The sequence below is a fragment of the Salarias fasciatus genome, chromosome 4, assembly GCF_902148845.1.
Source record: "Salarias fasciatus chromosome 4, fSalaFa1.1, whole genome shotgun sequence".
In the NCBI taxonomy this organism is placed as follows: domain Eukaryota; kingdom Metazoa; phylum Chordata; class Actinopteri; order Blenniiformes; family Blenniidae; genus Salarias; species Salarias fasciatus.
The window spans coordinates 19643596-19668750 of NC_043748.1; the positions used below are offsets into that span (position 1 = coordinate 19643596).

Genomic DNA, 25155 nt, shown 5'->3' on the forward strand with positions numbered 1-25155 from the left:
CCTGTGGTCACTTGTGAGAACCACCGCCTACGGACACTCCAGGAACTCTGTCGTCTGTGGACATTTGTGAGCACTCCACTCAGCACTCCTGCAAACCACCATCAGTGCACATTCCTGAAAACCACCGCCTGTGGACGCAACAGAAAGTCATGGTTTGTAAACACTTTCGAAAATCCTTTTCAGGAGATCTTGGACATGTCAGCTGACGTCCCCACTGCGCTGGTCCGCCGGTGAAATTCACCACGAGCCTCCGGATGAGGAAGATCTCCAGATCCTGACTCGTTTTGAAGGAAGGAGGAGTTCAACCATCAGTAGAGACTCGAGAGGAGCGTCAGCTGATCAGGGCGCCCCCTGCTGGTCTCTGTCAGATCTGGGTTCAGCTGGTTTGATCTGACAGCAGCTCAAGGACAAATAACAAGATCTGGATCAAGTAACTCAGAGGACAGGAAATTATTATTGCTAAATTCAGATCTGAAGTCATGAAACTGGTGCTTAATTTACTATTGTCACATCGAATCCTTTATTTAAAAAAACAGAAAACAAACATGAAACATTTTATTACATTCTGGTGTAACTTGAGTATATATTTCTCAACACATTTCATCAACATTCAGAAACTTCTGATTTGAAACAAACTTCAACACATTTTTAACAACTTTCTTACGATCTAAACATTTTACTAAGATTTTTGAGCGTCTTTTTTCCCATCTGGACAAAAATTATATATATTTATATTTAAAAAAAAAAACCTGACAAAAGTTATATATGTATATATTTTTTCAGGTTTCTAGTTTCTCACCTTTAGGATTTCAATTATTCAAAATTTGACACTTTTACAAATTCATGACTTGACTCCACAGAATCCTCCGATCTACACTTTACAGATAAAAATAGAATTTTTATGTGTTTTCTGACACATTTTTAAATAATTTTCAGCAAACTTTGTTTTCCTTTTGGATTAAATGTTGAAATTTTGAGTTTTCTCTGATCCTATAAACAAGAACACTGATTTTTTTTCTTTTTTATCAAGAGTTTTGAAACAGCACTTACAAACAAAATGCTAGATTTGAGAAATTTCCACATAATAAAAAAAGTAAGAATAATAAAAACATTGGATCTCATAATATGATGATAATAATTTGCATTCTAGTGAAAATTATAAGTTGTGTTGAAGTTTCTCATGGTAAAACGCTATATTCACCAAAACCTAACAAAGGTCTAATAAATGAATCTTTTCATATATTTCTTTCAATAACTACAAACACTTTTTTTCCTATGATCGTCTCGTTTTGAGGATTTTTCTCGTAGGCATCACAAAGTTCCTATTAATTAAAAAAAAATTAAACGTTTTGAGAAAAGTTTAGTATTTTTGTGTTTGAAGGAAACTTTAAACAGCTGCCTGAGTTCAAAGCTGCCAACCGAGTTCGCCAAGTTCATCGTTACTCTCCGACGGCCTCACATGGTTCATGTGGTTCAGTCAGGCTCAAGTCTTCATCATCTGAATCAGTATTTAGAGCTAATGCTAATGTGGGCTAATAGGCACGAAGTCCAGATGTACAGAAAAGGACAGTTTCCACCGTGAGATCTCCTCGGTCCACCAGGAGAAAAACAAAGCCGTGTGAAGGTCATTTCAGTGATGCGTTCACTGTCTCTGGTCGTATGAAACTCAGATCTCCAACTCTCCTGGAGTCCAGAGATTAATTTCCATGAAGATAATGAGTCTCGTAATCAACTGCAGTTTCTTAAGAGTCCTCCGAGTGAAGTGTCTCATGCTGATGATGCAGATTCAGGCTCTTCGATTAATCGATTACTCCGCACATACCGTAGCTCAACGCTGCGTTTCGTCTCGCAGTTGAAAATAAGTTTGAGAAAACTAAATAAATGTTTCATGGGAAGTATAACATTTGATGTCAGAAACTAAAATAAGATAAAATAAAACATGGCACAGCTTTTCTGATTGAAATAACAGAAGATGAAATTTCTTCAGTTTCATGTTCTCATGCTGATAATTTTTGTTGTTTCTCAGACTTTATCATTTTTTTCCCCTCTTTGCGTTCAGATCCCGTCCATTACTTCTCACCAATTATACATTTCTTTTGAAATTTTTCCTGTTTCAAGACTCAGAAAATGATGTCCAATGATGTCCAATCAGATCCCTATAAAACAGATCAAAGCAAAAAAGGACAAAAGATGTTTGTCTGTGTTAAAAGATCAAAAAATAATGATATGAAATACCAGGAAACCAATTTTGATTAGTGGCTTCATTATGACTCTAATATATACAGATTAAATAAAATGTGGAGCATCTTTGACGATAATTTTCCCCACAAACATAAAGTGTTTCTATTTATTAAAATGAACGAACGAACAAACAAAATAACTACAAACTGAAATGTTCTGGATAAATAGAAAGTTTCAGATTTCTTGTGTATGTTGGAGTTAGAACATGAAAACCAGCTGCTGGATGAAACTAATGAGCTGTGCAGTGATTTCAGAGTCAGTGCAGGTGAGCAAACGAAACACCTCAAGACATCTGCTGCGTTTCCACTAAAACATGTTTTAAAAATACCCAGAATGCCCCTGCCACCACCCATGAAGACCCCATCCTATTATGAAGGAGTTACAGGCCACATCGCAAACTTTCAGCGTCCAATGAAAAGCGGACCGAACTCACAGTCACGGCGCCGGTAAAGTTCCTACGGACAGAAACAAATACGTTCAGGAGGCAAAAGACCAACGCTGTACAGATCTGAACGGAATCTTTCAGTCGATTCTGGTTTTGAAAAGTTTTCGACGGGAAATCCTTCCAAAGTCCGAAGTGTATGGAAAGTTAGTTTAACAGTCGGCGTTTGGGTAAAAACTTGGGCGCCTCGCCGTCCTGCCTCCAGGATCCACCACCTCAAACCTGTCACAGGCCATGCTGGACCTTTGTCGTCATGGTGACCAACGCGCTGTCAATGACTCTTTGGTTAGCTTCGGGAAGACGTGACACAGCGGAAATTATTACTACCATGTTGCCATGACGACCAGATTACACACACACACACACACACACACACACACACACACACACACACACACACACACACACACACACACACAGCTGCTGTTTGGTCCATTATCTGAAAATGTTACTTTTACCGGCTCCATATTTTCCTGTTATTTACTTCGTGGCTTCAAGAGACACTTTGCACTGGTGTTTCTCAGGAATCGAACATGGTTACCTCTGATGAAAGTCCCGCCCTGTTCCCCCTGACCCCTGATGGAAACTTCCAGTGGTGGTGTAAAGACACTTCCTGTTGCCTCCCTGCTGCCGCCAACCAGCACTAGAGGGCGACACACGGCCGAGGCTTCGCCTCCAGTGGGTTCAAGTGGGCGGTGCCCGGCTTTACGCGACCGACGGCACTGAAATGTGTCGGTTATAGGTTCAAGACTTCCGCCGCTTCCTGTCCAGCAGCCGGAGTCAGTTTGTGGTCATTTTGGGGCGGCGTCGGGTGACTGGGGAAAGGTCGGAGTGCACAGGGTGCCAGGCGATTGGGCGCTCAGAACGGTCTGGTGGTGACGGTGAGGAAGGCGGACTGCGCCGCCCGGGGCCGCTTGGGGCTCCTCCAGTGCACCTTCATGTGGTGCCTGAGGTTGGACTTGGAGGAGAAGCGCCGGCTGCAGTGCTGGCAGGTGAAGGGCTTCTCCTTGGTGTGGATGCGGCGGTGGCAGATGAGCGCCGTGGACACCCGGAAGGACTTCCCGCATTCATGGCAGCGGTAGCGTTTGGGCTCGGTGTGGATGCGGCGGTGGTTCTTCAGGGACATCAGGTTGGGGAACTCCTTCTGACAGGTGATGCAGAAGTAGGTGCCGGTCTTGTGGCTGTTCTTGTGGTTGAGCAGGGAGCTGGCGTGGCGGTAAGAGCGCCCACACTGACCGCACACGAAGTTCCTGGAGCCCGAAACCGCCGCACTCAGATCTGAGAGGAGAGAAACACCAAGTTTCAGGTCAGATTCACGACAGACCACCAGAGTCAGACATCATTCAGCCGCGACGGAGCGCTCCGTTTACCGGCCGCCCTTCAATCCACCGACAGACCAACCAAACTGAACTCCACTCAGCACACGGTCAGAAGATCCTAACTGAACCTCTGAAGCGGGGACCGATAAGTCCAGCCTCGCGGTTCTGCTGTAGTGAGTCCAATCAAAGGCTCTCAGTGTGTTTTCACCAACTGTGGGGTCAAGAGAGTCCACCTGCGCCTGCTGGAGCCTGAAGGTAGGAGTAGTATCACCCTCTGGTGGTAGAAATAATGATGAAGACCCCAAAAACTAAAATTAAAGTAGAATCTAGCATAGCTCTGCTGCCCCCTGCTGGTTCAAAGAGGTCCTCACCTCTTTAGCCACTTGAATTTTGACTGTAAACCTTTAAAGTTGATTAAATATAAGTTTAAATAAGTTTAATTACATATAGTAGCTTTACTTTCCAAAGCAGCCCTAGAATATTCAGGCACAAGCTGTAGGTGTAGGCTCAGGCAAGTGTCTCCCTCTAGTGGTGGTGGGAGTAACAACAGCAGGGTATGAAATATGAAGAGGGAGTTTGTGTCGGGGCGGCATGGGATTAAGAGCAGGACTTTCATTGTTCATTGTTTGATTCCCGAATGACCCCAACAGGAAACACAGGTGACTAACTAGATAAATGAAATCAAACACATCTTACAGACAAACAGAAAACTTTCCTTTTCCTTTGAGCTTAAATTATACAGTGAATTTTACAGATAAAAAATGAAAAGTTGCCCAAATTTTGGTGCCTCGGGTCTAAAGATGGAACTAAAAGCTCATATGTGTCTCCCTCTAGTGGAGGAAGCAATGATGACAACAGTAATGTAGAGAGGCAGTGTGCTTCTGGTGGTGTAAACAGCACCACCAACACATTTCCACATCTGATAAATCTGAGTGATAGCTTAGTGATTGGGCCACCAGGAGGCGATGTTCTGAATTATTCATTGAACATACTCAAAAAATATCAGAAAGAACAGTAATAAAATGGACAGAAGCAGAGACAGACAACACAATAAACGTCAGGACCCGCCTTATTGAGTCCCTACAGATATACCATGGACCCCCACCACATCTGTTATTAGCTCCAGACATGTATGAGATTTATGTCCTTATAAACATTAGTTTTAAAAAAAAAAGCAGTGTCAAATACACCATTACAATACCCACAAATAAACGTTTCTTTTTTCCAAACATGTCACAGTCACATCGGTGGTTTATCGTTACCATGGCGATGAGGACCCTGGAGCTAATGAGGATTCTCCGTGATGCCGACAGAATGGCAACGCCGGCGTCTCCTGAACTTGGAGCACTGGTTTGGTCTGCAGGAGTTTTCCATTGGCGATGAACAACTTGAGAGAGGCCTGTTGAAGACGAGCTTCATGTGTGGATTCATCCACCGCTGGAAATAGTTCCTTTTTGAGGGTGAATCTTCAAAAGGCGGAAGTGTGCAAGTGTTCCCAGAAAAGTGACCACTGATCGGTGGGTTTCCGATGTCCAGCTGCAGCTCGTCTTCAGGTCTCCACTCGTCTTGGCAAGAGTCGATTTCACTTTATGCTTCAGGTTTTAAAAGTTTCTACTATTTATCAATTTAAAAGAGCACCGATTTCACAAGTTGTTCATTTTTTTTCTTCAACATTTTATAGTTCACTCACTGAAATCAGGTCATTGTCAACAAAAGTTTTGACCCATCAGTCTTTCAAACATGAATCCTGTATTTTCTGATCTCCGGGCTTCATTTGAGCTGTGGTTTGAAATGGTTATCTGAAACACTTTGAGAAGGAAAAACAGCTTCGACTGAGAGGAAAATTTGACTGAAGACCAAAAACAGTGATGCTAATTAAATAATGTTGCTATTGATGATTGAAATACTTCTGCCTGCAAATATAAGATCAATTATTTGATGTTGTATGTTGTGTACTTTAAGTGTCCTCTATGATTAAATCGATAAACATCCTGCAAAAAAAAAACAAACAAACAAAAAAAACACTTTTTTGGAAATCAAGTCATTTCATTAGCTTAAAAAGAGTCATTTCAAACTGAAAATGCACCTTCCAATATTTGGTTTGTTTCAGGGACCAAGAAATAGGTTTAGAACTAAAAGGTGTTCAGCAGCAGTGGAGGTTGAGCCTTGACAGTTGGCGCTGCTGTTCGATACAGACGTTTGGTTTTTTATCTGGTTTGCTTACAGAACAAACCGCCTCCGCCTGCATGAAAGCAGAGCTGGAACACGCTGTGGTCTTTCCTACGGAGGACTTAAAAGAAAGCCAAGGCGTCTGCGAGTACCTTCACCTTCAAAAGACACTCAAACGGAAACTCTGACAGGAAGAGGTCTGGCGGAATCAAACCCACAACTGAATCAGCAGACTAGTTTCTGAGAGGCGATAGCAGGTGCGGCAGGCGGCGCCGATGACGACAGCGTCAAGCAGATGAAGCAGCGGCCGCGTTAAAGCAAGTCTGTTTACAGCGTGAAGAGAAGACTGAATACTGAGTGTGTATTGTTTTATCAGGACCTGCAGAGATCAGGGAATCGGGTCCAGCAGTGCTTAAAGCGATACTTCAACATTTTGGCAAATTGGCCCATTTAGCGCAATTCCTTAGTCATTTCGAACAGCATACTTACTTTTTTTGTGAGGGCGAGCTGTTGTTTATTCAGAGGTGAGTCGGGGAAGGTTTTCGGGACTGACACAATGGAGGTGAACGGTATTTTTGTTCCCCCTTGTCAAACTCATCAAATACAAAATCCAACAACCCCAAAACACTTTGTGGACACATTATAATCCGCACATTCACCACACTGTGAAATATTAATGCAAAAGTACCAGATTGAGTTGTTTATGCGAAGATTGCTAAGACGGAACTACTTATTAAACATGGTGTCTGGGCGTAGTGATTTCAAAAGAAAAAGTAGTTCCCAGTATTTGCTTCAGTGTCGTAACGCTACAATATTATTTGTTGGTGTTCCACAGCGTGGTGAATGTGCGGATTATAACGTGTCCATCCGAGTGTTTTGGGGTTGTTGGATTGTGTATTTGATGAGTTTGAGGGGGAACCAAAAATACCATCCACCTCCATTGTGTCCGTCCCGAAAACCTTCCCCGACTCACCTCTGAATAAACAACAGCTCGCCCTCAAAAAAAAAAAAGTAAGTATGCTGTTCGAAATGACTAAGGAATTGAGCTAAATGGGCCAATTGGCCAAAATTTTGAAGTATCGCTTTAAACAGACCAACACCACCCGTCCTGAAGTGCCTCCATCATAACCCTCAAATTTCATTCCCAATCACTCCTGAATGGTTACACTCATCCTGGTGGTGAAGTGCTTGGAGGAACTGGTCCAGGGTCACATTACATCAGTCGCACCTCAAAAATTCGACCTCCACTAATTTAGAGTCAGAACAGGCCATCGTATATCCACAACCCTGAGCCGCAGTACCAGGATCCCACAGGGCTGCGTGCTGGGCCCACTGCTGTACGCCCTCAACTCTATACCCAAGACTGCGGTCAAGTCTGCAGACGACACCGTAATGGCGTGGCTCAACTTTAGGGGGAGTCTTCCGATTAGCTGGAATATTAGAGAACAAGCTGCTCATCACCTCGGGAAACGAGGAATTATCAATAAAACATATGATCACAAGCCAGACTCAAGGCTGATTGGTTGGGGTCAGACATGGTGGTGTATTTTCATCATCTTAATGAACTGAACCTGATGTCTGACCTGGGATGAGTCTCTCGCAAAATCAGTTAGTGCCAGAAAATGGCAAATGGAGGCTGAACAGCATGGATAACAATAGCTCGGTGATGCTAACTTGATTCTTTATGACCATCGACCAATCAGATGATGACTGACCTGCCAGTGACTCAACAGCACCACTCAGTGTAGGGCGGGGACGTTCGCTACTCACAATTCTGGAGGCTTTTCGGATCTTTACAAACTAATTTTAGTTCAGATAGTTTAATGTTCATAAAGTTGGTGAATAGAAATGGTTGTCAGTCCCATCTTTAGCACAATTAAGTTTTACATAACATGTTAAAACTTCTTCGAGGTGTCAGCTTCACTATGGTCTGTGGAGCTTCATTAATCAATCCTTTTAATCACATCTACAACTAATTTAGTCTTGAGAATGAGAAACGGCATGTTGAGAACCCCCCCCCCCCCCCCCCCCCCCCACCCCCCACATGTTGAACACCAGTGATTCAGACGAAGCGGTTTTGTCTTCTCAGACAACAGATCTGCCGTCAGCTTCTTCACATTTTCTCTTGCTGTCACACGTTTAAAGGTTGGAGTGCTGCGGCAGCCTGAAGGAGACAGCACAGAGCCATGAGTTTCAGCTATTTATTCTCAGTACTCAGCAGTAAGGGTTATAGTATATGGACAAGTTCTTCTGTTAAGAAATGAATTATCAAAACATAGTTTATAAAAGTGTATAGTAAGCATTACATATATATGCATGGAAACAAAACGTTAGAACTTCAAACAAAATGAGGTTATAGTCGTTCCAAACCGTTTTTTCTTCTTCTTCTTGGTGTCTAACAGCTACGTGAGATGCAGGCGGGGAAAGTGTCCAAACACAGAAAACTGAAGAGGAGAAATGAAAGGCGGAGAGTACAGGTACAGTTTGTGTGATCTAGAGCACACAGACTCCTACAGCACAGCACGCTCACTGCACGCCGTTCACGGTTAAACGAGCGCCGCCGCTCCTGGACGCGCCCACACGGGCCGGGGCCTTAAGTTAACTCCAAACAAACACCAATAAATACAAGAGCTTACCATGGGACATTAAAAAAAAAAAAATAAAGGTGGGGGTGGGGGGTGTGAGGACTTGAGTTCCTCAGTAGAAACACAGTAGAGTCAGAGTCCATTGGCTCCACAGCACAAAGAGGAGGAGGGGCGGTTACATCGACACGGCTCTAAAGTCACACATCCTAAAGACTAACGCGGTCCAATACACGTGTTAATAAGAAGAGTCATCGCATAAATACATCAGATCCACACACACACGCACACACACGCACACACGTCTCCTCCAGGGTCACAACAAAGACTCAACCGTTGGGTCAAAACTGGAACCTGAGATCAGATCAGGATCTGGACTCATGCTGTGGTCTTCAGCTCAACATCACTCACGTGGGTTCAGACTGAAGCTCAGAAACAGATCTGTGGACAGTTAGCAAAGCATTAACTCCTCTTCTGGGGAGGTTTGATTGTTTATTAAAAAAAAAAAAAAAAATTAACAGTTTGTTTATGGTTACGTGACAAACCAGTTCTCTAAGGATCATCTCACTTTACTGACATTTGAAATAAAAACCAAATCTTTTAGTTTTTCCCTCTATTTTGACACGTCCTGCAGCTTTAAGTCACTCAGAAAGTTACTCAGAAAGCATTCCTGGATTTATTTTAAAGGAAACGGTTCTTGAAAAGACAGCGCAATGGTTTATGTCACACGAAAAACAAAACGTTTAGAGTGTATTGCTGAATTAAGGCTCAAGTGTGACTAACTGGCCGTCTGATTAATCAACTCTGATACGCCTTCAGATTATTTCTGAGCTAAGGGAAAATTTTACTGACATTAAATCCGAGGACTTCAGGTTTTGGGTCGCTTGTATGACATCTTCAGAATAGGACATAAGAATAGGACATAAGCGCCATCCCTTTTTTAATGTCCGATTTTTTGTTTGGGTTCAACATGGGAAAATAACCTGATAACTTAATACGGGACGTGTTCCAATGAAGTCTGAGGTTATAATCCTAACCAGCATCTAGTCCCGATCTCATTTTCACATTACAGTCAAAGGATTTTCTGTTTTTTAGCAAGAATTAGCTAATTTTACTCGTACCAATTCGGTTGCTTTTTCCCCTTCCCGTTTTAGTCGTTTTTACTAGTTTTAGTGTATTAGCGATTTGTTATTGAGCCTTTTGAGCAGTCCTTTTTTAGCGTTTCTCGTACAGCTGCAGGTTGTAGAAATCTGAGCTCTTTGTAATTTTGTACTTTAGAAAGGAAGCGGGGACTTTCCTGACTCACTGTTGCCACCTGATGCGCTGAAGCGGCATCTTGAACCACAGGAATCTAAGGTCTTCTTCAGGACACAGAAACCACGTCAGACCCGCCTCCTTACTCAAAATGGAAACGAGAACCTGAAAACGCTAACATTTTTTCCTGCTTTGATCTGAGAACGAGGAACCGCTGAGTCCACGTGTGATCCGCACACGCGCACACATACACACACGCACGCGCACACAAACACTCTTTCAGAAGCAGCCCATCATAGCGTCCGTCTTCAGTTCCCATGAGTCACTGCTGCCTCCAAAACATGAACGGTACAAAATGTGTGAACGTGGTGAAAACAGGGTGACGAAGGCTTCGCATCCACACAACCTGCCTCAGAAACACGGTGCCAACGAACCAATCAGACGCAGTCACAGCCCCTCCCTCCCTCCCTCCCTCCCACACCGCCACAGGACTAACGAGTCTCTACGAGCCTCGAGGAGGCAGTCCAGGCGCAGCTCGGTCCTGTGGCCCGCTTCGGGCCCGGGTCCACAGTGGCGAGGGGCGTTTCAGAGAGTTACAGGGCAACATGCAGCGTCGGAGGACAGGGCAGCTCACAAACTACATCAGCTTTACAGTCCAGTGTGCCTGTCAGTCAGTATGTGGGGCTGCTCTGTCCTACCAGGCCCTGCAGAGACCGGCTGGCCCCAGAGGGGCCTCCGGGTCAGCACCGTGTCCTACCTGGGCCTCATGAGACGTCCTGCCCAACCGAGCCCTCAAAGAAGCTCCACGCCCTTCCGGGGCCTTGTAGGTGCATCTCAACCCTGACAGGGTCTCGTAAGAGTGTCCTGCCCTGCTGGCGCTCCGCTGGAGAGCCCTGTCTCTTGTGGGGACATCTCTACGAAGTATGTGTGTGTGTGTGTGTGTGCGCGCATGTTCTCTATTTTCAGTCCTGCAGTTACGTGTACGTCTGTGCAGTTCCCGTGTGTCCGACTCTGCCGTCTCTCTCACACACACACACACCACAGCCACACACGGACAAAGGGACAGAGGAAGGCGAGCAGGATGAAGGCTATACGTTACGTTTTGGCACATCCAGAAACCTTGACATGTGACTGCCCGCCTCCCCACAGCTCCCCACCACCTCCCCCGCCCTCAACCCGAAGCTCATATGAAGGGGCCGCCGGGCATACCCAGGAAGTTGGGCGCACCCATAGCCACGGAAGGGGGCGCCGTGGAGCCGCTCCAGTGCACCTTCATGTGGTGCCTGAGGTTGGACTTGGAGGAGAAACGCTTGTCGCACTGCTGGCAGGTGAAGGGCTTCTCCTTGGTGTGGATGCGGCGGTGGCAGATGAGCTGGGTGGAAACCCGGAAGGACTTCCCACAGTCGGGGCACTGGTAGCGTTTGGGCTCGGTGTGGATGCGGCGGTGGTTCTTCAGGGACATTAGGTTGGGGAACTCCTTCTGACAGGAGTTGCAGAAGTAGGTGCCAGTCTTGTGACTGTTCTTGTGGTTGAGCAAGGAGCTGGCGTGGCGGTAAGCCCGCCCACACTGGTCACAGACGTGAGACTTGACGACCTGGCTGGTGCCCCCTCGGCTGCGCGCTTTAGCCATGCCGCCGGGGTTGAGTCCTTGCTCTTGCATCAGCGTGAGGTCCAGGCCGGACCCCCAGCCCAGCTCCTGGGAGCCTCCTGGCCGGGGCTGCTGGGGTCTGGGCTGGCGGGCCTGTGGCGTTTGACCGTGGGTGATCTCCATGTGGAGTCTGAAACTGGCCTGCGTCGGGAAGGCGCGCTGGCAGGACCGGCAGGTCAGCTCCCGCTGCTTCTGGTGGACGCGTCGGTGGTTGTACAACTGAGAGGAAACACGGAAGGCCTTTCCGCAGTCGTGACAGCGGTGACGCCGTGTCTCCGAGTGGATGCGACGGTGGTTCTTCAGGGCGAGCAGGTTGGAGTAGGTCTTGAGGCACACGGCGCAGTGATAAATACCGACGGTGTGGGTGTTCTTGTGGTTGAGGAGGGAGCTGGCATGGCGGTAGGACCGGCCGCACTGATCACATCTGTGCAGAGAGGAAGAAAGCCGTACCAGGGGGGAGGAAGAGGGAAGGAGAAGGGGGAGAAAATGGGAGATTAATATGCAAGACTGATATCTAATATAACAATTATAATTAAATTATTTTCAGTAATTGGTTACCACTTTTTCTTTACAGATCAATGTGTTAACTAGCTATCAGCTAAATGTTACACATACAGGTATATGATCTGAAATCCGGCTTAAAGCATCTAAAGAAGACTAGAAAGTGGTGTACCATTTAGCGTTACGGTTACTAAACATGTCAAGCAGGAGAGGGCTTCTGAATGGGTGAGGGAGGTAGGGACATGGGGGGAACAGCGGGGGGTTTATGTAGGGAAGTGGGAGGTATCCGTTGCTTCCTGCACTGCACAGATCAAGCAGTGTCAATCACATCTGGACTGATTGAAAGATCTTCTGCCTCTGAGGTGGTGACTCAAGTTCAGATGTCATGATGAAGAAGTCAAACGAGCCCAAGAACCTCGCCCAAGTCGTCTGTAGCTGTGACGTAAAAGCTCCTTTCGCCAAAGACGACCTCTGAACATGTGCAGTGCAGCTAGCTCCAAATCCTCCCTAACCCTCCCTCTCAAACATCCACAAGAGCAGACTCTAGTCTCATAACTGGGCGCTCTTCAAACAAACACAAACAAGGACTACAGTCAAAAGCAGAACAGAACACACAACATCAGTGCTTTCAATTTAATGTAGGACACACAAAATGCTACTTCAGTCTGTGGTGAAGAGGTCTAAGAAAACAAGGCATGAAAACAGTACATCTGAACATGAAATGTTTGACTGAAGGTAGCCTACAAAAACCACAGTGTGAGATATATGCTAACTGAAAGCAAACGGGGTTGACTTATCTGGTCTCTCCACTAATTCAATTTGTCCAAACTTCAGAAAAATCCGAATTCCGGCACGCGTATGGTCCCAAGGAAGCCGGATTGGAGATCATATACCTGTAATAGACATGTAGAGACCTAAATTTATCTTCACTAGTTGTTTTTTCAACTTCGAAGAATCACAAACAACTGACGAGAACTCACGTGTACCGACACTCTTCGCCCTCTCCCGTGGGTGCAGTGGCCTTCCTCCTGACATCCATGCCTACCTGGTTGTCCCCGCAGCGGTGCCTGGCCAGGCCCGACCTCCCCTGGAAACTCTTGCCACAGCTGGGGCAGCCGAATGGGGTGGCCCCCTCCTCATGGACCTTCTGATGGTTGCGGAGGAACCTGGCCAGCCGGAAAGCTTTTCCACACGTGTGGCAGATGTGCTTTTTCCGTTGCGTGTGGATGCGCATGTGGTTGCGCAGCGCCATGTAGTTGGTGTAGGGCTTGTCGCAGAAGTTGCACCTGAAGTTTCCCGTCTTGTGGGTGTGCTTGTGGTTGAGCAGGGAGCTGGCGTGTTTGTAGGCGCAGCTGCACAGGTCGCAGGCGTAGGGCCTCTCGTCGGAATCCAAGTCCACCGAGCTCCTCTCCATGCTGATGTTGGTGGAACTGTTGGTGGAGGAGGACGAGGGCAGGTGCTGGGCCGGACAGTCGTGGGCTGCCAGCGCATCGGCAGTGGCAAAGCCTTCGCAACACCCGTCACACTCAAAATCCATCTGGGCTCCAGGGCCCTGAGGCCCTTTGCACAGTCCAGCTGTAGTGTGTGTGGCGAGCTGCCTCTGAGTGCGGAAACCTTTGCCACACTCCTGACAGTTGTGCTTCTTCTGGGCGAAGTGTAGACGGAGGTGGTTTTTCATAGCCAGTCTGTTGGGATACGTGGAATTGCAAACGTTGCAGTGGTACTCTCCAATCTTGTGGAGGTTCTTGTGATTGGCCAGACTCCCTGCATGACGGTAGGTTTTTCCACATTCTTCACAAGCAAAGGGCCGGCGTCCACTCTCAGCAGGGTCAAACTTCTGGGGCCTGGAGGTGCCGGCTGAGGAATAGGGCTTCTTGTACCCTGGGTGACTGTATTTGACCCCCATTACGTGGCTCTTTGAGGACTCGCCCCTCATTGCCTGCATCTGAGAGGGACCGGGCTGCTGGAAGCGGGACCCGTTTGGGCCAGTTCGAACCAAACCTTTGGCCCGGTGCTCCTCGTGGAGGCGGAGGTGGTTGATCAACTGCTTTTGGATCTTAAAGGCTTTGCCACATTCTTCACACTTGTGCCTGCAGCAGGAACGAGAAGAAGGGTGAAGAACATAAAACATGAGGTTTTCTTTCCCTCAGAATCAATTCTGGAAATTTGTAACACTTTAACATTCGCAGTAAGCAACAGAAGCACAATGTGTGACATTAAGACAACAAGGAAAACTACACAATAAAAAAAAAACAAAATCTCACAGACATGAGACTGGTTGAACATCTGCCTTCTTGCCATCACCAAAAACATTCAACGATTGTGTGTTACTCATGTTCAGGGTGTTGCATAACTGTCAAGCACTAGTCAACCAGTAGTTGGCGTTACAGAGCCATCAGACAGCAGTTCTCTTCCCCACAGCAGGTGGGATGGGAAGCATACAGATGCTGTCTTCAGAAAACAGTGCAGTTTGTCAAAATGTTCATTGAGAAAATTAATGCAAGGCATCTTTTTAGACCTTCAGGAAAAAAAACTGACATATCAATCTACTAAAAGCAAGCACAGCAAAACCTAACATAGTACACTCAGGCTAGCATGACATCGTTTACCCAGAGACTCTGTGATCTGGTATGGGAATATAGCATGACTTATCACCACTCTGAGTTAACAAGATCTGCTTCCGCTTCACTTCTTACAGGATGTAACACTTCAAGTGGTTGATGGAAGATGTTGGGTCTGAACACATGGTGTAGATATTACACACTTCAGGCAGATCTAAATACATGGAATACGTTTGGTTTATGTAAAAAAAAACAACATTGTGACGAATTTTGACTGTTTTCTGTGAAATTCATTTCTTATGAGTTTGACAAGCCTCAATAGTTGACATGAAAATGAGACTCTGTCCATCCAGCAATGATCTGCCGTCTTCAAAAATCAAGCAAACCATTCACACACTCCTTTCACTACTCTGAGATATTCCAGAAACTCCTCCAGAAATTCCATTCACGATTTAATGCAGCTCAGTGAGACAGAAGCTCCTCTGTCATGTCAAAGGTGGACATTTTAGAGGAAACATCTTTCCTTTGGTACCATCGTTTCATGAAGGGTTCATCAAAGGCAGGACCTACCTCTTCAGGTCGAAGTGTGTCCTTTGGTGATTCTTGAGAGCCAGCAGATTGTAGTAACGTTTCTGACACACCAGGCAGCGGAAAACTCCAGTTTTATGGGACTTCTTGTGGTTGAGGAGCGAGCAGGGGTGTCTGTATCCTCGTCCGCATTGGTCGCACTTGTGAGGTTTGTCACTTTGGTCAAGCATTGGCCTACGCCCATCACCGCCAACGTCCCGGCTTCCTCCAGCAACACCGCCACTAACTCCATCTCCTCCAGACATCCCTTTGGCTCCATTCAGGCCCGACTTGCTAAGCGAAGTGGCTCCATTTTTTCCAGGGCACAGGTGGGTTATTAGGTGGTGGCGGTCAGCAAAAAACATACCACAGTCAACACAAATGTGATTGCGGCCGTCCATTTTGTCATTGCCATTGGCTGAACCACCTCCGATACCCTGTTGCTGGCCATCTGGCCTTTGAGGACCATGAACTAACTGATGATTCAGAAGATCCTGTTTCCTAGAGAAGCTCTGGCCACAGGTGGAGCAGATCATCCTCCACTCTTGCCCTAGGTTGGATGGTCCTGGCCCTGTTGGATTATTGGCATGGCTGCGCAAGTGGCTTCTGAGGGCTCTGAGGCTGGCATAATGGTTGCCACACACGGAGCACTGATACACTTCCCCATCGTCGTCATCGTCTTTGTCGTTGCTCCCCATCCTCTTGCCTCCACTTTGAGAGTACTGTCGCTGGCTGTTGCCTTGTTTCAGGTTGGACCCCCCAGAGGGAAGAGAGGTTCCACCGGAGCTGTGGTAATTCATGTTCCCCATGAACCCATTGGACATGGTGCCCTGCTGCGTCTGCTGCTGGCCACGGCGGGGACACATGTGTGACTTAATGCCTGCTACATCGCCATACATCTCACCGCAGTCGGCACACACATGTCTGTCGGCCTGCCGATGAGCAGAGCTACTCTGGGAGAGCGAACTGCCATCAAACCTATCATGAAACTCTAGAGAGTCCAAGCCACTGCTGTGGCCTCCATCAGGAACGAAGTGGGTACCATCGCCCAGGTTTCCTGGCAGGGAGATGGGAGTGGTGGCTCCGCTGCCTTCCTGGACATAGCTCTGCTGGGAATCCAGAGTTAGGGGCTCAGGAGATAGCCAGTCATTGCCGTCGTTGTTGATGGACTGGTTAGAAGATCGCCCCTTGTGGCTTCGCAAGTGGCTGTGTAGCGCTGCCAGGTGGGGGTACTGCTTGCAGCAAATAGTACACTGGTAGTGGCCTGTCTGATGGCAGCGTTTGTGGTTGACTAGGCTGCCTGCATGCCGGTAACTCTTGCCACACTCCCCACACTTAAAACGGCGCTCTCCATCATCTGGAGAATTTGCCTGGGGCACCCGACCTCCAGCAGAGGAACCCTGTGATCCAGAACTGAGACTGTTAGAGTTGAGGATGGAGTTGTCTTGACCATGGGAGGCGGGGTGGGGGTCATGTGTGAGATAGTGGACTTTCAGAGTCTCCAGATCTGGGTGCCCTGTGCCACAGTAAGCACATGTATAAATGGGGTTATTGACTGGGGGGCCCATTATGGGGTCATAGGGACCTCTTTTGTCAGTGGGCAGGGGTGGTAAGGGCAGAGGGTCTCCTAGGGCTGGGGTGTACGCTGGGGATCGAACTGCACTCAGATTGTGCGGCATGATGCCTGGGAAATTGCGTGGCAGGCCGAGGGCAGGAGAGGAAGAGTTGTGAAGAAGGATGTGTTCCTGGAAGTCAGCCTTGTTAGGCAGAGCTACCTGGCACAGGTGGCAAAAACAGGAGGAGGTGTCGTCGCTCTGAGACGACTGGGAGCCGGTGTTGCTACTGCTGCTGCTCACCATAGAGGCCCCGGGGGTCTTGAACTTCGAGTGAGTTCTCTCGTGGCTGTTTAAGGAAGCCAGGTTGCTAAATTGTTTAAAACACACAGTACACTTAAAAGTTCCTTGTTGGTGACACTTTTTGTGATTCACCAAGCTACCGTGATGCCGGTAGGTCCTGTCGCACTGGTCACACTTGAAGGGTCTGTCCCAAGCGTCGTCGGATTCAGGAGAGCCTTTCTTTCTGTGGTCGGCTGACACGTGGCTTTGCAGAACGCTATGTCCCATACCACTGTTATTCAAATGGGAGCGTCCAAACCCGTCGGAGAGGTCCTGGGCGAGGCCGTAGTCCCTCTCGTCGTGGCCTGCTTCTTCAGACGCCTCCTCGTTCTCCTCCTCTGCGTGGGCACTACTGGGGGACAAAGTATGGATTCGGAGGTGGTTCTTTAAAGCTACCGCATTAGGCAGCGTACGAGTACAAACTGGACACTGAAATGAACCCACCTCGTGAGACTTTTTATGATTGGCTAGGCTAGCGGCGTGCTTGTAAATCCGGCCACACTGTTCACACTCGAAACGTCCGCTTTCTTCTTGCTGATAATGTGCTTTCATATGCTCTAATAGACTTGGAGTACTCGGGCAAACCATATCACATTCTTTACAGGGGAAACCCTTGGCACGACTCATATCATGCATTGCCATAGTACTCTACAGCAAACTGAAGGAGGGAAATCACAGTTCACAACAAAGCAATGAACTGTGATGTGAGGGGGACAGGGGAGGAAATGGTGGGGGCGCTTAGCTAGTCAGCTGAGGGCGTTGGCAGCGGCCATTTTCCCCCGAGAGCCATCGGTGCTGGTGCAGTCTATCCGGGCCCACCTTGAGAGGTGGCGGGCCTGGGGTGGGGTCACACTGGCCAATGAGGTGTCACTGCAGGGAGAAAAGGGAGAAAACAGACAGAGGTTACTGAAAGAGCAAGAAACAACCGGTGTCACCTTACACTTCAGTCCTATCTGCTTTGTCAACAATGGCAACTCACATTCAGGAAATAGATTTCTGAAGTAGTTTCTAAATTAGACAAATCTGTTTCTGTAAAGCCTCCAGATAAACCAAGTCATTCTCCTTCAGGAGCGGAATTATATGTAAATTAGTTGTGACGGTTTTCCAGTCGTTCTGCGCATGCTCGTCTGTCACGATGACACAATATTCCAAGATGGCGGCCTCGTATGGTACGGTTTGCCTCATATGGAGACTATATCCGTAACGGGAGCTTTAGGAGAAATTGATATAATGAAAGAGCAGATGGACAGGCCCAATGCGTACATTTTCAAAGCTGGAGCATCAAAGTCAATCCAGAAAGAACAGAAAAATCGCCGCCAAAATGCTTCGTTTACTTCCAAGGGATGACAGTACGTCACAGTCGCCCCCTGTCCAATTAGAACGCTTCGCAGGCCCAAGCGTTAAAGAGGATTTAATCCACCGTTTTTCCCATGTAAACATCAAGCTCATGAGTGTTATTCTTCAATTGCTTACTTCGGAATAAACCAATTCCGAATTGAAAACACCGATGTAACCGCACTGATTGATTCAGTGTAACGGGCTGTCTTTACCCAAAAAAAAAAAAAAAAAAAAAAAAAAAAAAAAAATCTGTTTTCCAGCCTGAACTCAGACTACACTGAGAAGCTGCTGTCTTTATAGTTTCATGTCATCAATCTCAGAAAAGTACACCAAAACCCCCTGAATCAGAGGGAGAAAAAAAAAAAACACCAGAACACCTGAATCAGAGGATATGTCGATCAAACATCTTTAAAAAAACAAAACTAAACATTCTAATATCCATCACTTTAAACAAGAAGGATGACATGTCATTGATTGTGAGTTTTGTTAAATTCAACATGACTGGGTAATGTAAATATAGAGTTGATTTCTGACTGATATTTTAGTTTGTCTTTACACCTGCAGCTACATCACACACCTTTGTTGACAGGGTAAAGAAAAATCCTCCATCACACAACACAACCCCCCCCCCACCACCACCACCACCACCATACAGGGATTAAACACACTCAGAGGCAGTTTTAACAGGCTCATCGGTAATCTGCAGCACACAGCAGGCAACCGCTCATCTCATTACAAGAGGCACTTTTACAGCTGCACACGTGTGTACGAGAAAAAAAAAACTCACACAGGACTGAAGTGACCTCTTCACATCATGAGCTTGAGACAAAACGCAACAAACATGACACATGGCAGCAAAAACTTTACTGAGAGCCACTTCATGAGTGACATGAAAGCCCTCGACACATCGCTCTGGATCCTACATGAGAACAGGCTCACACCAAAGCAAATGCTGCACTTTAAACTACAGCCAACCAGATGAGAGAGAAGGAAGTTTGAGTCTGACGTCATTTTTGTATGCAGAAACTCTGAAGAAACGAAATTCCATCATAAACTGTGACGTGAGCCAGAGTTTTCCTGAAGTGACCACATCAGATGTGACTATTCCAGTAATCTGATTACTCCCGGCTGTCGAATGTTGATCCTCAGCGAGGAGTCCTGAGTTTGCAGCTACAGACGGAGGTCTGTTCCTGTGCGATCACATCTGCAGCCTCACCGGCGCACACACACCAGGAGGAGCAGGAAGAACAGGAGCAAGAGGAGAAAGAGGAGGAGGAGGAGGAGGAGGAGGAGGAGGAGGAGGAGGAGGAGGAGGAGGAGGAGGAGGGGCAGAGGACAAGGAGGTGGAGCGACTGTGGAGCGGAGGCTGGCCTCAAACACAAGGAGAGGAAACAGGAGGAGTGGGGGAGGGGAGGATGACTGGCTAGGGGAGAGAGGGGCAGAGGGAAAGATGGAGGGTGAAAGTGTGGAAGAGAGGAGAGAGGGACTGACGAGCGGGAAAGCAAGGATGAAGACAGTTTAGGCAGAGAGAACGCAGAGAGAGGGTTTCCTCATCAGCCCTGGTGTGTCTATATCGGAACCTCCTGAGTTCTGATTGGTTCCGACTGTGGCAGGGGGTTCTGATTTGCTCCTTTAAATTTGGCGATGTATTACCACTGATGCCCAGCAGGGGGCTCCATATATACGTTTGCAGGCTTTTATAAACCCTGTGAATCAAGTTGCCAGTTTGTTTCCACTGTATATTGTTAGGAGAAAATTCAGAATTTCCAGTTAAATGTTGTTTCCACATGGTTCTGACTACAAGTGAGCCGACGTCCTCTCAGGTAGACTTAGAGACATTCATCTCATGAAGTTAAAGCATGGATGCTATTGCAAATGCTAACAGTTGCGATAATACCGGTATAGCTGCTTCATAAAGATATTATAACAACATTGTTACAATACCTGACGCTAATGCTAATACTGATGCTAAAGGTGATTTCAGTGATGAACAAATATGAATATTTGATGTCTGTAAGCAAACTGTTTTAATGGCCAGTGCTTTCAAATTTAAGTAATACCACCTCTGAACACTGGGCAGCAAAATAGAGTCACTAATTGAAGTTCTACTTTTTTTATTAGGTTTCTTTTAGGTGAGCCAGTTGAGCAACTGCAGGTACCAATTCACATTACAGGACGGACCTAGCAATGGTTCACTGGGGGGGTATTTCAGGTTTTTAGTGACTCAGTTTAAAAATCACTGAATAACTCAGATGTTCAAATGAGACTTTAGGTCATTTATGTAGACTTATAACAACCTAATGAACTGAATCATTAAAAACGTGCTGCTGAGTGAATGAGGGGATAGGCACAGTGGTAAAGCTGTCCATCACATTTCCTCCAACGATTTGATCTTTAACATAAATCAGACAGATAAAGTGAGAAATTATTCGAAGAGAAGCAAATTCCAGAGATACCAAAACACAAATCTGAATATTTCACTACTGTGTGATCAGAAGCTGGGGGTATTCTGATTTGTGGATACTTGAGGCATTTTTTTTTTATCTTTACAGACTTCAAATAACTATTTATTTAAATTTACATCGAAAAAAATCAAATAATTTTATTCTGAAAATATAGAAACATGACAACTTTAAAACCCCAAATTGCAAGTCACTGATATGAACTGTGAGGGTCCCAGAGGAGATCCCTGTGGAATCCCACTTGACAAATTAAAGGGACTTCAAACACCCTGATTTATGAATCTGTATACCTAGTAATTCATAAGACATAGTACATAGGACCCAAAAAAATAATTAAAAAAAATAAAAATCTAACACTAAGAGAAATGTTAATGTTAACCTGTAAATGTAAATGTTAACTTATTTGTCTGGGAGAGGCATCTTTAAACAGCAGAATCAGGTCACCTGGACTTGGTGGTCCAGGTGACCACCGAGTGATCTTGGAAGATGTCTGTAATTATAGAAGTGGCTTCATCACTTTATGCTGCTCCCTAGATATTCTAGATCAATTGATTACAGGAGAACATTTTTCCCAAATGCAGTGACTTAATACAATTGCTCTGAAATACCAAGGGAGAATGTTATTCAGTAAATATTGAGAGAAATTCTAACTTAAAGTATCTGTTCATTCACCCAGACAAAACACCTTGGGAAATACATTTTGTATTGAATGAAATGAGATGTTAATCAGATGTTTTGACATAATCTGAAAGTAAAATGAAAGAACGTGGAGGTTCTATTTTTTGTGATTGTTTTTGTGCTACAGCAACTGTTCCAATATTTTTTACATTATTTTTAAACCAGTGGTGCTCTGTTCCTGGAGAGCCACAGCCCAGGAGGCTTTAGCTCTGCCCCTGCTTCAACACACCTGAATCTTCTGACTGTCCTCAGCAAGCACCAATCAGGGTCCCATGGAGTTTCTGTCCAGGCAAGCAGGTGTGTTGAAGCAGGGACAGAACTAAAATATGCTGGACAGGGGCTCCAGAACAGGGTTTTGAAAATCAAACAGCTTCATCGTCCCTTCATCCAAAAACACTGTGCAAAAGCAAACTTAAAGATCGGTTTCAGCCCTTGTGTTGTTTACATTTGCAGTTGTGTTGCCAACTGTTTACATCTATGGTTGTGTTTGTTTGTTTACATGTGCAGTTGTGTTTCTGACTGTTTACATGTGCAGATGTGTTTCTGACTGTTTACATGTGCTGTTGTGTTTCTGTTTGTTTATATGTGTAGTTGTGTTACAGATTGTTTACATGTGCAGTGGCGTTTCTGTTTGTTTACATGGGTTGTCATGGGCTGAGGGGTGGTTGTGTTGTTTTGCCATCCCGCTGCTCCGCTGGGCTGCAGCGCTGCAAGCCGCGCAGAGCCCCGGTGTTCGGGACACTTTCTCTCGTGGAGTTCGGTCATGTAAACAAACCGCGCGGCTCTTCATCCGCACCGGAGCCTCTCCGCGGATGAGGCGAACGGTCCGCTGACCTTCAGCAGTCTCCTCCCGCTCGGCGCGAGCCTCGGAGGGGACAAAGCGGGGCGGCCTGACCGACATTTCCGTCGGCCGACTCCCCCACTTTCACCGGGGAACGACGCCCCGCTGCACCGGCCGCGGAGCGGAGAGGAGCGGCGGGAAGCGGGGGGGCGTGAGCCGGGCCGTGGGCTGCGCGGTGCGGCGCGGCGCGGCTGGAGCGCCGCTGTGAGGCGGACATGATGCTCCATCAGCGGGTCTTCAGCCATCAGCCGCTGAGACCCCGTTTCATGGGAAAATGGCTTTCCAGCAGCAGCGAGCCATTTTCCCCCCGCTACACGGGCTTAGCCTCCACCGAGCCCCGATTAAAAAGAAGAAAATAAAAACAGGCCTCGGACGGGCTCCGGCCGAGCTCCAAAATCGAGCCCAGCGGTACCAGAACGACGCAGAACCGGGCCGCGGTGGACCCGGGTCATCTTCCCCGCATTTTGAAGCGTTTCGGGGAGACGCGGGAGATCGGCGGCCGAGCTAGCGCTAACGTTAGCATCAGGCTAGTCCGTTAGCACCCCCCGCGATGACACAAACCGAGAGCAAAATGGAAGTTAAGAGCAACAAAAACACTGGAAAAAACCACGCAAGCCGCGCTCACGCACATCCCCGCACACCCGACACCCAGCGGGCGTCTTTTCCAGCGGCACATCCGCGGAGGCTGCGCTCCGGGGAGGTGGGCGCCGCTGCAGGAGCTCGCAGAGGTTAGCATCGCAGCTAACCCGGGCTAGCCCGGAGCTACACAAAGATCTCGACAAACACACCGCGGCCCCCCTTTCACGGAAAACCGCGTTTTCCAGGCGCTCAGCGCGCCCCACTCACCCCTCGATCGGCCTCCGCGCCCGCCGGGTGACCGATGCACTGCGTGGAGGTGCAGAATGCGCCACTTTCACGGATTACTCATGCTTATTTGCTCGGCGCTCCGGTTCAAACACCGACTTTTGCTTCTTGGCTCCGTCCCCCCGCCGCCGCCGCTTCAGCTGCATACTTCCTGCCGCTCCGCTGCTAGCAGAGCGCGACGCGGTGCGACGCGGCGCGGCGCGGCACGGTCACGCCAACGCGTCATCATGCGCAGAATTAAATGTAGATGGGATTTTTTTTAGCGCCTCGAACAGCGAAATGCGGCCCGTCCGCGGGTCTGAACCGAGCCGGGCCCAATCGAACCGAACCGGGCCGGACCGGCGCCGAGACCCAATGACAACCCGAGGTCATTGTATCAGCTCACCGCGCCAGCCAGCCGAAGAGAAACCCCGCATGTATGACCCCAAAACACGCTGGAAACCACAAGAAAATCTCCAAAATCAAACATTATCAATCTCAAATAACGTCCTGGGGATGAATGCATTCATAAAATGACCACAGAAAACTGAAACCACATTGAAAATTCATCCAGAACAAGAGCAGCGAGTCCACCACACCGCAAAACACCATTAAACAGAATTTATTATGAGAAAACTGCAATTGAATATTACAGAGGGCCACAAAACAAGTGTGTACCACCAGACAACACAACAAAACGGTGATATCGACCTTAAGTTATAATACAAATCATAAAACACAGGAACACACAACATATTCACTCGTTTTTTTAAAGAAAGAATCTATTCATTTGACTGTTATTACTATTTACTGATTTACTTTATTTCAGTGAATTATAATTATTATTACCATCACTGCCTTTTTAACTGCACTTTATTCGATTGCGTTACTCCATGTTGTGCAACAATCTTGTCAACGACTGTGATTGCTTCTGACATTGGTTCTTGGGAGGGATAGACGGATTTCATTAGGGGTTTCCTTTCCTGTTTGTCTTTTGTTATAGTTCGCTCTAATGCAGATACTGTGAACACAATGTGAAACTACTGTACCCTTTTACATTTTCTGCAAAAAAACTCAATAAAGAAATTTGGAAGAAAAAAAAGAAGAACCACAACAAACAAACGAAACAAAAATACACTGAAATATTATCAGTACGTTTAAAAAAAAATAAAAGATGTGGAATACCAAGAATCATTAAAGAATTTCCATAAGAGGCCTAAAACTAGAAGAAACACAACAACCCTCCACAGAAATCTGAGGGAAACAACTGAAGATGCAGAAAAAGCAATAAATTAAGCAAAAACAGTCATGAAAATAATTTAAAAATATGAATCAGGCAAAATAAAACAAATTTGTAATTGAGCAAGAAATCAATTAAAGGCACAAACAAAAAAAATCTATTCTAGAGAGCAATAATGCATTTCTATAAGAAATTTAAAAAAAAACCCTCAATAAACAGCTGATATTGTGTGATACAAAATCTGACAATCAGACACAACAGGGAGAAAACATTCATGTTCCCTCACACTCAGGTCAGAAAACCTGCTGCTGTCTGTCCCAACTGTCCTGAAGCCTGACACACACACACACACACACACACACACACACACACACACACACACACACAGAGAGAGAGAGAGAGAGAGAGAGAGAGAGAGAGAGAGGACAGATGTGAAGATGAAGTGCAGCTGCTATGACAATAAACGAGATGATGATGATGATGATGATGATGATGATGATGATGATGATGATGATGATGATGATGGAGGATGTGCCACGTAGACAACAGGTCTGAGCGGTGTGAGGACTTGACA

At 46.6% G+C, this 25155-nt stretch overlaps 1 protein-coding gene across 3 annotated transcripts; it reads right to left on the bottom strand.

Moving 5' to 3' along the window:
* Window positions 1-507: 507 nt before the first annotated feature.
* LOC115386567 (zinc finger protein 646) lies at window positions 508-23536 on the bottom strand. Of its 3 annotated transcripts, none has more exons than XM_030088934.1 (5): window positions 23345-23536; window positions 15288-18049; window positions 13137-14246; window positions 11217-12079; window positions 508-3961 (listed from the first exon to the last, which is right to left on the bottom strand). In XM_030088934.1, exons 2-5 carry the CDS (start codon window positions 17819-17821, stop codon window positions 3543-3545), a joined length of 4926 nt encoding a protein of 1641 aa, XP_029944794.1. In that variant the 5' UTR covers window positions 17822-18049; window positions 23345-23536; the 3' UTR covers window positions 508-3542. The 3 variants fall into 3 exon arrangements, with proteins under 3 accessions (XP_029944794.1, XP_029944796.1, XP_029944795.1); XM_030088936.1 differs by lacking the exon at window positions 23345-23536 and having other exon boundaries at window positions 15288-17528; window positions 17624-17764; XM_030088935.1 differs by lacking the exon at window positions 23345-23536 and having other exon boundaries at window positions 15288-17531; window positions 17624-17762.
* Window positions 23537-25155: the final 1619 nt, after the last annotated feature.